The sequence below is a fragment of the Mustela nigripes genome, chromosome 8 (assembly GCF_022355385.1).
Source record: "Mustela nigripes isolate SB6536 chromosome 8, MUSNIG.SB6536, whole genome shotgun sequence".
Lineage (NCBI taxonomy): Eukaryota > Metazoa > Chordata > Mammalia > Carnivora > Mustelidae > Mustela > Mustela nigripes.
The window spans coordinates 18,234,006-18,249,691 of NC_081564.1; the positions used below are offsets into that span (position 1 = coordinate 18,234,006).

Below are 15,686 nucleotides of genomic sequence, written 5' to 3' on the forward strand. Positions count from 1 at the left end.
CATTCCTATGTTATCAAATTATATCCATTTCAAAGGCGAAACCCCTGAGGCTCAGAGCATCAGTAGCAGTCCCTCCATCTCCTTCCGCTTCCTGGAGCCTGGCACAGAGCCGACATCCAATAAAGGATCCCTCCCTGCCCTGCCCAATAGAGGTTGTGAGGGACTTGGGGCGCCGGGTGCCAAGGCGGAAGGGGACGGAGCTTCCGCGGAGGGCGGGGCGCTGGCCTTGGGACCTGAGCCTGCGTCTGGCACCAGAGGAACCTCCCGCCAGGAACCCGGACGCGCAGCGACTGCTCTCTGGAGGGGCGGGGCAGCGGCGCGGCGGGTCCTTACGTCACCCGGCGCTGGGCCCCGCCCCGCCGCGGCTGCAGCAGCAGAGCTAGCGAGCAGCCTCCGCCGGCGGCCTGACCGGGAACGCAGCGCTCACGGCCATGGCCTCGGGCCCCCTGGGTAAGGGGCCGTGGGGCGCAGGGGTGGCGGGGGGTGGCGGGGGGTGGCGGGGGGAGGCGGCGGGAGGACAGCCCCGGGCCTCCGCCTTCAGCGCTGGGCTGACCGGCCGTCCCCCATCTCGTCCCACAGAAGCGGACACGCGACAGAGGCTGCTGCGCACTGTCAAGAAGGAGGTAGGTACCCGGGCCGGCGCGGGGGTCGCGACCTTGAGGGAGGGGGCTGCTGCAACCCCGCACCCCTACGCCGGGGAAGGTCTCTAAAGGAGTGGTGGCTCCTGGCAGCGGGGGCGGCACCTCCGGTGTGGGGCTCACATGGGTAGGTATTTACCTCCTGCGGAACTGGAGGCCAGTGAGTTTGGGGGTGGGAGCCTCCGGTATTGGGGGGGGCTCTGGATGCAGCGGGAGGGCCCCCCAGGTGTGGGGTACACCTGGATGTGCCTGGGTAGGAACCCCTCTTGTGAAGGAGCAAATGGGTGGGTCTCACTAAGGGGAGGCAAGCACCTGGGGGGGCTGACTGGAGGTATTGGAAAATGCGGGGCCTGGATGGGGCTGCAGAAGGAGGACCAGACTTCGGAAAAGGGGAAAGATTCACTTTGGGAAAATAACAATCCTCCATTCCCCTTTCCCCCCAATTCTCAGTCCTTGGAGCCACCCCCAGGAGCCAGGGGACTCCCTCCCTGGAAGTCCCTAGTCAGTGGCTTACTTCATTTGTGGGCATGTGCCAAGGCCTCATGGCAGGTGGGTTCCCCCCACCCCCCCCACCCCCCACACGCAGAATCAGTCCCAGCTCAGCTGCCCTTCTGCCCCTTCTCTCTCCTTGGGGCCAGATGGGAGCCAGGTCTAGCCTTTAGTTAATAGCACTTGACTTCCCGCAAGGGGTGAATCTATAAGCATGGGTTTCTGGGAAGCATTTAGGTGCTGGGACTGTGTGTGTGTGTGTGTGTGTGTGTGTGTGTGTGTAGAGCACACTCACGCCTGTGTGGGTGAGGATATGTGGCTGTGAGTGTGTGTATCTGAGAATGTCTGTGCATCTGTCTGGAGATACCCAAGTGCATCTCCATATTGTGTGTACATGTGTCTGTTTATCCATTTTTGTGACTATGATGTGTATCTTTGTGATGCATGAGTCTCTGTGTATGTGTGTGAGGCTGTGACCATGTATGTGTAACTGTGTGTGTGTGTGTGTGTGTGTATCTTGCCTTTCTTATGTCACTTCACATCCCTCACCCTGGGACCCCATCACTGCTGAGCTGATCACCTATCTTGGGTCTTTAGCCTGAGACCAGGAATGGCTGCAGACCTCCGGGGCTGGCCTGATTCCTTTGCCTGTGTGTGTGTGTGTGTGTGTTGAGGGTATCAGCCTTTGGTGTCAGCACCAAGCACCAAGAAGGCCCTCACCACATGGTGGCAGACAGCCATCAAAGACAGCCTTGATGCTGGGACCTGTTGCTGTCCCTAACCTCCTTGGAAAGCATGGGCGTATGTCTGTGTATAGATCTCTGTGAGTGGCATGTCCCACGTTGTTTAAAGAATCAGCTCCTGGGCTGGTTGTACACTCCAGGATTTCTGAATAAGGATGCATAATTGGATATGTGAATTCCTCAGAAAGGCCCAGAACTTTTCAGTTTAGCCCTCTTAGAAGCACTGTGGGGACCTGAAGAAAGCTCTGTCTGGATAGACCATCCTTCCAACAAAACCCACAGACCTACAATAGTCTGATGTCTGTGTCAGGGGAGGGTGTCTGTAGAACCTGTTTGTTCATTGTTTAACTAAATCTAGTTAGTTTAGGTCAATTTGTGCTTCCCAGATATTTTCACCTGGAATGGCGATGGGGAGGACAGTGCCTCTGGGCAGTGTTCAGCTGGGGCCCTGGTCCCAGCTCAGCCAGCAGCTCCCTCAGTGCCCTGGCCAAGTCCCTGTGCCCTCTCAAGGACTCAGTTTCCACATCTGGAGAAAGAGGTATTGTTCCACTGTTCTTAGAGATCCCACCCATGTTAGTCTAGTTTGGGATAGTGGCAGGCTGTGGGGGATACTTTGCCCCTGGTGACCAGAGTTGTGGGCTTGCATCCTCTCTCCTGGGAGCCGCCAAGTTTGGGGCTTGGAATGAACTGTCTGCCTGGCATAAGGCCAAAGCCGTCATCTGATCAGAGGGATCCCTTGGCACCCCGCTTGGTGCCTGAAGGGGTCAGGGACAGAACCTTGCAAGTTTGGGTAAAGGGCCTCAAGCAGTATATAACCTGCAGCCAGAAGGCAAGGGTTATGGTCACAAGTTGGTGACTGATTCTAAATTCTACTTTTCTTGGGCCATTTCAATAATCAGAGTTTCCATATAGTGGGGGCTACTCTGTGCCATACCCGATGTACATAGTAACTTTATGAGGTGACTGAGATTGTTCATATTTTATGGACCAAGGAAACCAAGCCTGGAGAGGAGGTATGAGCTGCTCAAGGGAACGCAGCCAGGAAGGTCCAAAGCCAGGACTTAAACCACCAGGTCTGTCTGACATCAGAGCCAGGCTCTTACCTCCCATATCCCAAATGTGCCCTTCCATGTCTACATGGCACCAGAGTCTCAGCATGGGTGGCATGATTTCCATCGTACAGAGCTGAAATGGCCCAGACGGAGTAAGTGATGTCTCAAAGGTACAGAACCAGTAAAGAGAAGACAAGTTCAGGTCTTCTATGAAGTCTTTGTTCAGCATGGGTGCCCCCAAGGGCATGGCGACAAGTCCATGCCCCACCAAAGCAGACCTCTTATCTCCTTTCCTTACTCTAACCACCTCTTTGGGGAGCTTCTCTTCCCAGTATCAGAGAGCCTGTCTCCAGTGGAATGGTGGAGGGAAGCTCTTTGCCTGGAAATCTGGAAGTCAAGTCTGCTCTTCCTTTTTCCCCCCATCTTTCTGGGTTCAGAGGAGCCACATGCCTGCCAGAGGCAACTCCCATCATTCTTTCTGGAAGGTGGCTTAACAATCAGTTTCCTTAGATAAGGTGTGCAAGTTTGGGCTGAGCCACAGAAACCGCAAAGGCCAGCAGAGTCCATGAGGCTGGGAGCTCTGTCCAGTGCTGACTCTGGGAGCCAGTATGATCCAGTAACCATGAAGCAGGTCAGAAAGGGGCTTTGGGCTCACCCAGAGCTGGGTTTAAATTCCGGTATGTTTAGGGCAGCGTCTGTGTGCCAGACACCGGGCTGGGCTCTGTGGCTACAGCAGCGAACAAGATAAGTCTTGCCCTCTTGGGGCTGACATCCGGTATGGTAGACAGACCCCCAATAGACATTCTGACTGTAATTCAAGGGATCATGACAGGCTTTGCACCAAAGCGTGAAGTAGAGATGCTTGGCACCCAAGAACACACAACAGTGTGATTAACCTCATGCAGGTGGCCCAGGAAGGCTTTCTGGAGGAAGGGGTGTTTAAGAAAATACATGAGCAATGAGTAAACCTTCTAGGTGGAGGTGGGAGTTGGGAAGATAGAGAGGAAAACCCTTCCTGGCAGAGGGAACAGCATATACGAAGACTGTGGCTGGAGGGAGCACCATGAACCTGAGGGACGAACAGACTGGGGAAGTGGCTGGGTGCGAAATGCAGAGGGGCAGAGCATGTGGTCTTACCCTAAAAGCAGAAGCAGAGGAGTGGGGAGGACATGAGCTATATGGAGGTAGAGGGTGGAGCTAACTTGACGGCTTGTAGGTTGTACAGTCTTAGACAAGCATCTGTCTTTACCTTCACAAGGTTCCTGAGTTTCAGTTTATTTATTATGAGGATGAAGATTACTCACCTGTCAGGATAAGCCACGTGGAAACGCCCACTATGTTAGGCTGTGCTGCTTCTGGGCAGACATCTTATTTTTTCTCTGTCTCCCCAATGTTGCCAAGGGAAAGCTGGAGACATGGTGGCCTCCGCTCGGGCACAATTTCCTCCACTTAAACCCAACCAGCTCCATCCAGGCTCCTTCCTTGCTTGTTTCACCCTCCCCTCTTTTCCTCTCCCGCCTCCACCCCTTAATTTTGTTTTGGTTCCCAGAGCTGTGGGGACTAGCTTCCCGTTGCCATGACAACTACCATTAAAGGAGCCAGCCACGTGACCGAGGAGTTGATAAGGGAAGCAAAGTGACTAACTGCCTTGTTTTCTTGCCTGGTGCTGGGCCTGGGAGGCCTCTTAATTGGAAGGGAGAAGGCTGCTGCTGGAGGGCAGGAGGAGAGACCCTGGGAAGGAGACAGGGGGACGAGTCGGGTCATGGAGAGGACACTCCGTGTACCTCTGCCAACTGGGTCTGGTGTAAGAGCTGCCATGGGGAGCCCTTATCACAGTGGCTGAGTTTGGGGAGCTATGCCTCCCAGCCCTCCTCTGTGGGGGTAATAGGATGGGGGAGGAGGGCATCACACCCTAAGAAGGTTGGAGGAAAGTGAGAGAACCAACCCATGTTTCTACTAAGACCCCCGTGGTGCTCCCACTTTAATCCAGGGGTGCTCAATGAAAGAGGGGTGACAACTTGCCCCCCTCCCCCGGGTAGGGTTGCCTGATAACATATGGGTCATACAGTTAAATTTGAATTCCCCATACACAGTAAATACTTTTTTTTTTTAAAGATTTTATTTATTTATTTGACAGAGAGAGATCACAAGCAGGCAGAGAGGCAGGCATAGAGAGAGAGAAGGAAGCAGGCTCCCTGCTGAGCAGAGAGCCCGATGCGGGGTTCAATCCCAGGACCCTGGGATATGACCTGAGCCGAAGGCAGCGGCTTAACCCACTGAGCCACCCAGGCGCCCCCACAGTAAATACTTTTATTTATTTATTTATTTATTTAGTATTGGTATGTATTGCTGAATCCAGCAGTCCTACCCCAGGGGACATTTGCTAATGTCTGGAGCCATTTCTGGTTGTCAAAACTGGGGGTCCTGCTGGCATCTAGTGGGGAGAGTCCAGGAATGCTGCTCAGCTTCCCACAGTGCCCAGGATAACCTCCCCACCACAAAGATGTGTCTAGCCCAGAATTGCACCATGGTTGTGATTGAGAAACTTCTGTGCAGACCATGTGCTGAGTGCACCCCCAGACGTTCCTTCCGACATGCTCCACGACAGCCCTGAGAGGGAGAATAATTATCTGCTTGATAAAGGAAGAGCTGGAGGCACAGAGAGGTTAAGCAGCCCCCTTTAAGGTTGCACAGCCAGCCCATGGAGAAGCCAGGATTCAAATCCTTCTTCGTCTGGCTCTGAAGGGTGGCCTCACAGAGGTTCATCGAGTCCCGGGAAACATGGCTTAGGGTCAGATGAGTGTAGGGGAAGAGATGAGGCAGGACAGGTCCATTTGCCACAGCCTGTTCGGGGCTGTGAATTGCCAGGCTGCAACATTTGCTCCATCAGATAGTGTGGAGCTGGAGAAGACTTAGGAGCAGGGAGGGTCTTGGTTGGACTTGGACTTCAGAAAGTGTCAGCTGATAACAGGGGCCAGGAGGGAGACTTTTGCCACTTCTTGGAAGAAAACTTTCTCCTTCCTCTCTCCTTCTCTCCCCACCTCTTACCCACCCACCCCCCCGGCCCTCCTTCCATCCCTTCCTTCTTTACTTCTTCCTTTCTTCCACAAATATTTATTGAGCATCAACTATATACCAGGTACTGCTCTAGGAACTGTAGAGAAGGAGCAAAGCAGCATCCTTGCTCACATGCTATCATGAAGCAAATAGTTCAGTTGGGGGACAGATAGATAAACAATAAATATATGCAGGCACACCTTGGAGATGTTTTGGATTCTATTCCAGGCCACCAGGAGAAAGCAAATATTGTGATCAATTGAGTCAAAGGAGTTTTTTGGTATTTCAGTGCATATAAAAGTTATGTTTATACTATGCTGTAGTCAGTTAAGGGTACAAAAGAATTGTGTCTCAAAAAAACCAATGTATATATCTTAACTTAGAAATACTGTTATGGGGGCGCCTGGGTGGCTCAGTGGGTTAAGCCGCTGCCTTCGGCTCAGGTCATGATCTCGGGGTCCTGGGATCGAGTCCCGCATCGGGCTCTCTGCTCAGCAGGGAGCCTGCTTCCCTCTCTCTCTCTGCCTGCCTCTCCATCTACTTGTGATTTCTCTCTGTCAAATAAATAAATAAAATCTTTAAAAAAAAGAAGAAGAAATACTGTTATGTTATTATATAAATTATATTTTATCTTATTATATACATTGTATATACTTTAAATATATTGTATACATTTTTTAAAAGATTTTATCTATTTATTTGAGAGAGAGAGGGGAGGCGAGTGGGGTGAGGGCAGAGAGAGAAGCATACTCCCTGTGGAGCAGGGAGCCCCATGTGGGACTTGATCCTGGGACTCCAGGAGCACAACCTGAGCAGAAGGCAGATGTTTGCCTGACTGAGCCACCCAGGCACCCCATATTGTATACATTTTAAGTAGGAGATACAGGCTTCCCCCCACAAAAAAAATTTTACTGCTAAAAAATTGCTAACCATGATCTGAGTTTTCAGGGAGTCATCATCACTGATAACAGATCACTGTGATAAATATAATAATAAAGAGAAGTTTGGAAATATTGTTAGAATTACCAGAGTGTGACACAGAGACAGGAAGTGAGCAAATGTTGTTAGACTTTTTCAATGCAGGATTGCTACAAACCTTCAATTTGTTAGAAAAAAAAAGAAAAGAAAAGAAAAAAAAAGTAGTGTCTGCAAAGCACAATAAAGCAAAGTATGCCTGTATTAGAAGCCACAAGTACTGTGAGGAAAATAAAGCTGGAAAGGGAGTGGAGAGGAGGGGGAAGGGTTCTCCAGAGGAGGTGGTCAGGGATGGCCTCTCTGATATAATGGCATTTGAGCAAGGACCTCAAGGGAAGGAGAGAACCCTACTGACATCTGCAGGAAGAGTGTTCTTGACAGAGGGAACAGCATATGCAAAGGCTCAGAGTCAGGAGCAATGAAGGGCAAGGAGGCCAAGGAGCCTGGAGTGGAGTGAACAGAGTAGAGGAGGAGATGAGGTCAAAGAGAGAACAGGAGGCTGCTCCTTCAGGGTTGTGTGGCCCTCAGACATGAGATAGCAGCCATGGGAGGATTTTGAACAAGGGGTGGGGGGAATAGGAATTTACCCATGTTGTAGACTGCTCAGGCTATAGGCTAGTGATAAATGCGGGGGACGAATGGGGGCACAAGGTCATTAAGCAAGAGAGGAAACATCTTGTTCTTTTCTGAGCTTTCAATATGCAGGCTAGAAACCAGAGCCCCCCAACTTTGCCCAGCTACCCCACCAGCCAAGAAGGGGTTCCAGAAATGCTTGCCAGTCGCATGGATGCAGGAAAACGGTACAGATATTTCTGGGCTCTCTGATGCTTATAGGGTTGACTCAGATCAGTTTGCATGTGTCGTGTTTCCAGGCTTAAGATGGCAGTTTCTCCTCATGAATCATGCAGCCACAGCCGTGCCGTGCATTTGATGCTTTTCTCAGGGCTCTGGCAGTGTGGCTTCCGGGAGCTCCTGCTGGTGCAGAGCCTGGGTTTCAGCACCATGGTCAGATGTGACGAGGGTGACAGAGGACTTACGGCGTGGTTATGTCTCCTGCATGGTCTGGCTGGGTCTCCCCTACAGTGACTTCATGAGGGGCTCCGGGAGAGGCTGGTCACCTCTGTTGCTGGTTGGCAGGTAGGAAAGGGCATTTTTGTCACCCTGATGGGTCTGCAGACCCCAGGATGGGAAGGGAGAACACTGGAGCCCTGTCCCAACTCTGCCCCTAAGCATCTGTGGCCTCCGAACGGGTCCCTTTTCCCTGTGTCATTCTGCTTTCTAAGTAGACAAGGTTGGACGGCCCCAGGATTCTAAGAACCTTGAGCCATCAAATTTGGCCAGCATCTCTTTCTGAGAGCCAAGTCTCTCTGCATTTTGTCAACTCCGAAGTTGCCAAGCCTATACTTAAGACCTATTAAAAACTCAGTAGCTGATGAAACTCTTCTGGAGCCTTCATTCCACTCAGGGAAAACAAGGGTCAATGAAAGGCATTCTAATGGATAAAGATTTTTTTTTTATTTGTTTCTTAAGCAGCATTTACTGGGCATTTTATATAGATGACTTTGTTCTGTTGTCCTGATGCCACCACTTGAAGTGGTAAAAAGGCTGTCCCTTAAAGATAAGGATATTGACATGCAGAGATGGCAAGTAAGTTGCCAAAGGTCATGGACATTGTCAGTAGTACAGCATGAGGTTCTGGCCCTAGAACCCTGCTCTGCATTACTCCAGAGCTGAAACTGATGACCTACTTATGGTTAGGAGATACCCTGAGTATGTGGAACTGGGGAAAGGTCCAAGCTTTGGAACCGGACCACCTTGAGTTAAAGTTCTGGCCCTGTCCTTTAGCGGACATATGAACCTCTCTGACTCCGGCATCCTTGGGCATCAGATGACAAGCGTACCCTGTACCACGCAGCACTGCTATTATGCCATCATTCCTGGGAATTCACCAGTATTCATGAAGGGCCCTGGCATACTGCTTGGCTCACCCATTTAAGAGTAAGACAGAACTCAGTTGCAGAAGGACATTGTGCTGCCCTTTCTGGTCAGGCACATCTGAACTTGCAGATGTTCTTGGCGTGGGATCTGTCTCTCTGTGGGTAAGCCCTGGGCTGGGGGTGCAGCAGCCACAGGCTGGGGAGAGGTTATTTCATGGGAGTCTAGAGGAATGAGCCCTTGAAGGGGGGCCAGGAAAGGTGAGTCTTGCCTGGCTGCCTTGCCATCCTGAGGTGGGCAGTGGGATCTTCCCTCTGGGTCTGGTGGCTCCTTGGCCTCATGGAGGTAATCCCTCAGCCAAGGAAGGTCCAACCCCCTCATCAGCCTGCTGGCCCCACCACTTGGCTTCTCTGAGCCCACTCTTAGCTCTGAGCAGCTAAGAGTGCTGAACTCCAATGGGAGGCAGCGTATTTTTCTTTCAGTCATACAGAAAGACAAGACATGAATAGATTCTTGTGCTTTGTCTTTGGCGTACCTTGAAGGAACTCAGGTTTATAAAGGGCAGTAACAGTTCCTTTAGCCATGAATCCCGATTTAAAAATCAAATAACAGAAGTCCCAAGAGTGAAGAGACTTGGTGATACCTGGGACGTTGAATGATTCTCCTTTAATTTTTATTAGTTAGTAAATAACATTTAATTATCAAGCTAGAATTATAGCAACTATCATGCATTTTTGCCCCCTCTTTTTTTAGACATAAAGATATCTTTACAACCACCATTTATTAAATGCTGTTCTAAATTGCTTTGTTTGATCTCATTTAATGCATCAAGCAAGCTTCCTTTAGACTAGGTACAAATAGCAGCTCTACTGATGAAGGAAATTGAAGCTGAGAGAGGTTAACCTGAGCTGCCTGGGTGGCTCAGTCAGTTATGTGTCTACCTACGGCTCAGGTCATGATCTCAGGATTCCAGGATTGAGCCCCGTGTTGGGCTTCTTGCTCCACAGAAAGTCTGTTTCTTTCATCTCCTTTCTGCTCTTACCCTTTATTTGTTGCTCTCCCTCTTTTTCTCTCAAATAAATAAATAAGTAAATAGTCTAAAAAAAATAAAACTGGACCAAGGTCACACAACTGAGAAGCAGCATAGCAGGGAATTTTTAGCTAGCTATACCCATTTCAATTTGAGTAATAACTTGCTAACAAAAGCAGCTAGAACAATAAATACATATATAAACATAAAACCAAAAGGGAAAGAGAAGCTAAAAAAAAAAATCAATTCATTGGTTCAGACGTTTTGGAATTTGGAGTCCATCCAGCTTCAGGTGCGGCTCTATCTAGGGGTTCTGATGATGTCATCAGGACCCTGTCTGTTTTCATGTCTCTATGCTGGCTTTCTGCCTTGCCTGTCTGTGTGGGGAGGGAAAGCATTGCCCCAGCAGCTCTCAGGGTACAACCTGCCAGCTTGGCATCAGCAAACAGAGAGCTTCCTCTTCCCCATGGTTCTCCGGGAACTTTTAGGATTAGGTCTCATCGGACCAGCTGGGTCACATGTACCTTTTGCATCAATGGCTGTTGGGTGCATTGCTCTGCTAGGCTGGGCCTAGAGGGACGGTGTGGTGGGGCTTAAGCCCAGTGAGAGTGAGAGAGGGGACCCCAGGGAGTGTCAGGGTAAAGTGACCAGACAGGGACATGGGAACCAGGCAGAAAAGCCACAGATGTCCACCTGGATAGGATGAAGGTGCAGCATCTGGAGCCCAGCCCTGAAGTGCGGAGGTTGCCCCAGTCCTCTTGAAAGTGCTACTTGAGGGCCTACTAGGTGCTGGGTGTCTGTGGAATCAGAGATTCTACTCCAGCATCATGCAGAGCCCTGAAGTTGTACTTGCTGTAGGAAGACAGTATTCTCAGTACCTCTAAGGAGTCCACAGCCCCCCAAATCCAAAGTGGTTTAGAACCACCTGGCAAGATGCTGGGATGTGAAGAGGAATACAGTTGACCCGACCTCGGCTCACTCAGAAATGAAATCCTCCCTAATCTCTAACTCAGTGAGCCCTCCAATCACAACCACCCCTAATAATAATCATAATTAGCATTTATTGGGCACCTGCTGTGTTCCGGACCTGTACTGTCCAATGAGAGCCACTAGTCCCATGTGCCCCCTTACATTTAAGTAAAACTCAATTAAATAAAAAATCCTGTCGCTCAGTTGCATTAGCCGAGTTTCAAGTGCACAACAGCCCCATGTGGCTAGAGATCCCAGTTTGGACAACACAGGCTTAGAGCATTTCCAGAAAGTTCCGTTGTGCCCTAGACATTATGCTAAGTGCTTTACATTCATTAACACAGTTAATCCTTAAAACATCTCAGGAGGGTAGGTCCAGTTTATTATCTCCCTTTACAGGTGGGTACATGGACGGATGGATGAAGTGAAATGACCTACCCAAGGTCACACAGCTGGTGAAGGGGGCAGAGCCAATGTCCTAACCCAGCCCTTGGATGCGACCCTGGACTGCTTTCCCTCCTAAGCTAGGCTAGAGGCCGTTTGTGTGTTTCCTGGTACACCCTGTGCATGTTTGAAGCAACCTTCTGGGAATTCTGGCTCTTCTTTCCTGCAGCTGCTCAGACCCGCAAAGAGAATCGAGGCTGCTCCAGACTCTGTGTGTGCCTTCCTCATCTACGAGGCCCATGGGTCTGTGGAAGCGAGGCGCGTTGTCAGGGGAGCCGCCTCCCGCAGCAGGCAGAGCCCCCAGGAGAATGCTGGCTGGTCTCCAGGGGGTGAGCTGGGAATGTGAGACACGCAGGCCGTTTCCTCTGGGAGTGGAGGGGCGGCGGGGGATTGACTCTGCACAGCTCTATCATCTCCCTGAGTGGTCATGTGTGGGAGTGGGGCTGGAAGGAACTTTTTGCCAAGATGCCTTCAGATAGATGCCCCAGAACCGGGCATGGCAGCAGGGGCGGGGGGACCTCTTTGTCGGGGGGCGGGGTCTGAACACCTGTGCAGGGCTGTGAGGGGAGGCCTGTGTGTCGGAAACCCATCCTCAGTGTCCAGAACGTCAAGCTTCCAGGTCAGAGCAGGTTGGCGCATCCCTATACCGTGAGGGAACGATGCGTGGTGCCTATTTATAGCATCCTAGTAAACCATTAACTGGGACCAGCCTAGCAGCTGCCCAGTGAAAGAGAAAGGCTTTTGCTTTTTGCTTGCAAGGCCCACAGTCACGTTTAGGGCAGGTCAACAAGGAGGTACGGGCGGGAGGACTTTTCTAGCCCTCCGAAATCCACGAGCCGTGGCAACATCACTTACAGGAACCCCCTCCCTGGCCCCCTGCTCTCTCCCACCGCACAGATGGGGCTGCAGAAGGACTGTCCTGTGTCTTGGCTTTCGTCTTCCATCTGTGTGGATGTGGAGGGCAGGGGTGGAAGGATGTGGGTGGGAGGGTGGGGCAGGTCTGTTCTGGAAGTCCAGGAGAGGAAGCTCTGATCCATCCATCCACCAGCAGCTGCTGCACTCCTGCTGAGTGCCAGACCCCTGCAGACCCCTTGTCTGAGAAGACCCCAGCCCAGTGCAGGCCATGATGGTCTGAGGGCATGGAGGACCCCATCTGGGAGGAGGCAATTCACCCGTGTGCCACAGCATGGCACACATGCTGACATCCTGTACTAGCCCCAGAACACAGGAAGGATATTTCCTTTTTCCTTTCTTCTTTTTCTTGTTGTTTTTTTAAATAGACTTTATTTTTTTAACAGCAGATTTAGCTTCACAGTGGAAATTGAACAGAGAGTACAGAGATTTCCTATACATCTCTTTTTCTGCCCTAAAAATCCTCTGTGCTCTGCCTATTCATCCGTCCCTCCCTCTAACCCCTGGCAACCACTGATCTTTTCACCGTCTCCATAGAGTTGCTCTTTCCAGAATGTCCTGCAGCTAGAATTGTACAGCATGTAGCCTTTTTCAGATTGGCTTCTTTCATTCAGTAATAAGCATTTCAGGTTGGACGCTTTCCCTTTGTGATCATGATTCTCCTTTGGAAGCCGATGTGCAGCAGGGAGAGGGAGCCATGAGGCGCTGGGCATACCTGGGGGAGATCAGGGATGAAAGGTCATGGCAGGACAGAGGTGGAGCCGGCTGGTGCCCTAGGACTTGGACGTGGGTAGCAGTTGGCCATGACTATGACACTTGGCTGTACGGGGCTTAGGGAGCAGGTGCACTGGCCACCTGGAACTTTGGAGCAGGAGACCTTGATTCAAATCCCAACCTCTTCTTGGGCCAGATGGTCTCTGTCCCTCCTAGGTCACCTGCCTCATTGGGAAAATAGAATAACAATAGTGATACCCACATTGCATGCTTGTTGTGAATCTTTGGGTTCATGGATGTGAAACACCCACCTGGCTTGTGGGATGCACCCATTGGTGTTGAATGAATAAATGAACCTGCTGCGTGCCAGGCTCAGTGCAAGGACAGTTAGTCTTGGGTTCGAGTCCCCACTCTGCCATTCAAAAGCCATGTGCTCTTGGACAAGTATTTAACTTCACCAAGACTCAGTTTCCTTATCTGTGAAATGGAGTTCTCATACCCATCTCACCTAATTGCCCTGAGGGATAAATGAAATAATGTCCCCAAGCATGGTGCCAGGCTCAGTGAATATCTGATCAGTATCTGAAGCACTTACTCTGGGGCTGCCACCCTGTTAAATGCTTTCGATGTATTATCTTATGCCTGTGAGGCAAATAGCTGAGACCCATTTTACTGGTGGGAATGCTGAGGTTCAGAGAAGGGACACAATTCGCCCAAGATCATGTGTGCAAGAGCTGGGGTGTGAATTCTGGAAGTTTGCCTGGAGAGCCCAGTGCTCCTGGCTGACCATAAGAGCTTAGAAGAGGGAGGAATCACATCAACTTTGGGGGTATCTCAGGACCCTCCTCAGGGATCTCAGGGGGGTCCCCATGCTCCAGAACTCACTGAGGAGAAGGGGCACCTCAGTGAGTGTGTTCTGGAGGATGGGGTGGCTTCTCCAGAGCTGGAGATGGAGTAGGAGTGGGTGGGGATATCAGGTGGAGGGGCCTGCACAAAGCAAAGGTGGGGCACGGGAATGGTGAGTCACAAAGAAGGAATGGCACCTGTGACTGGTGGAGCTGGGTGCAGGAAGGGGAAGGGACAGGATTTGGCAGAAAAGGAAGGTAGGGCTACACAATGGAAAGAGTCACAGCTTGCAGCCCTGTTCCAGCCTCTCCCAGCTCACCTCCTGGGTGCCCCACCTATAACAAATTAGAAAGTAAAAAGCCGCCAGCTATTTCCATGTAGTACTTTTCCCTGCCACACTGTCCTTACATCCGTTCCTTCCTTTGAGCTCCATGGTGGCTCTGTGGGGGCAGTTGCAGGGGACCGCTTTTTTTCCCCTTTGCTTTAGAGTTTGGAAAAACCACAGACTGGAGAGTTCAGTTCTGTTTATACTTTAGATCTTGAGTTTATACTTTATACCTCCTCCAGGAAGCCTTCCCTGACTTCTTGACCTATCTCACCAGGTCCGGTTTCCTTGTTATTTGTTCTCATGGAACCACATTCTTTGGCTGCAGAGAACTGGCCCCACTTTTTGTTGTAATGTCCCCATTTGTTGGATTTGGTTAATGTCTATCTCGATGGACTGTCACCTCCAAGAGGACAGGGTTTCTATCTGCTTGTCACCTTGTACCAAACTCATAGGAGGTGCTCCATAAATGATGAGTGAATCAGGGACAGCTTTGTCTCATGTGATAGGTGCTGGGAAGGCAGGTGTTGGCAGAACGTGGGAGAGGTACATTTATCCCTGCTTGGGTATGGAGAGTCCAGGAAGGCTCCCAAGAGGAGGAGGTAATATCTGGGCTGAAGCCCGAGTTGCACTTAGTGAGTTGGAGCATGGAGGGAAAGACACCTGGCAGAAGGCATCTGTGAGCAAAGGCACAGAAGATCCCACGGCACTGCCTTGGGGGAGCTGTGTCTTAGGGTCAGCGGTCCAGGGCAGGGCTGGAGACGCTGGCCTACTAGGGCACCGGCATCTTGTCCTCAGCATCCAGAGTGCCTGCATGGGAGGCAGAGTCAGCCCTCTGTTCACTGCCCTTTCCTCCTCACCTGGCCCAAGGACTGAGAGCTATTTTTAATGCCACCCTAAAGGCCCTCCAGACATCCTAAATTAACTGGCCTTTCTGCTGTGAGTTTCTCACAGACGTGAGACTCAGGGGGCCTCCATCTCATTAGCTGCTGGGGGTTCAGCATTACTCACCTACCTGCACTGCCAGCCGCCAACCCTCTGAGACCCCAGCCAGGGTATGGTGTGCTCTGAGTCAGGACTGAGGTGGCAGCTCGGCTGGTTTGTATTTTGGCCGCAGGTGCACTACAGGCACAGTGCTGGGTGCTTTATACCAGGGGTCTCCGTGGGCCAAATCCAGCCTGGGTGTGCATCGCCCTTAAGCTAAGAACAGTTTTGACATCCTAAAAAGGGTTGTGAAAACAGGAGGTGATGGGGCATAGGCTGTATGTGGCCTGCAAATTGGTTTGACGGATTTAGCAAATAAAAATCCAGATGGCCTGCTTAGATGTGAATTTCAGAAAAACAACAAATAATCTTTTAGTATGGATAGGGTCCATGCAATATTTAGTACATCCTTAACACTAGAAGAAATTCCTTACATATTGGAAGCTTAGATGTCACTGGGCAGCCTGTATTTTTCTGGCAGTCCTACTGTAAACCTGATGTGTTTGCTCTCTGCCCCTTTACAGAATAGGTTTGCCTGCCCTGGCCTTGAACACACAGCAAATGCAATCACGT

The 15,686-nt window shown here is 50.8% G+C and overlaps 1 protein-coding gene across 6 annotated transcripts in view; it reads left to right on the plus strand.

The window, feature by feature from the left end:
• Nucleotides 1–303: 303 nt before the first annotated feature.
• SGSM1 (small G protein signaling modulator 1) overlaps nt 304–15,686 on the plus strand; it is an 89,425-nt gene continuing 74,042 nt past the window's right edge. For 2 of the 6 annotated variants that reach the window (XM_059408679.1, XM_059408681.1), the window contains exons 1-2: nt 304–450; nt 580–623. In XM_059408679.1, the coding sequence (XP_059264662.1) occupies nt 432–450; nt 580–623 (63 nt within the window). In that variant the 5' untranslated portion in view covers nt 304–431. The remainder of the gene's footprint in view (nt 451–579; nt 624–15,686) is intronic. The other 4 variants (XM_059408677.1, XM_059408680.1, XM_059408676.1 and 1 more) reach the window with 4 other exon arrangements.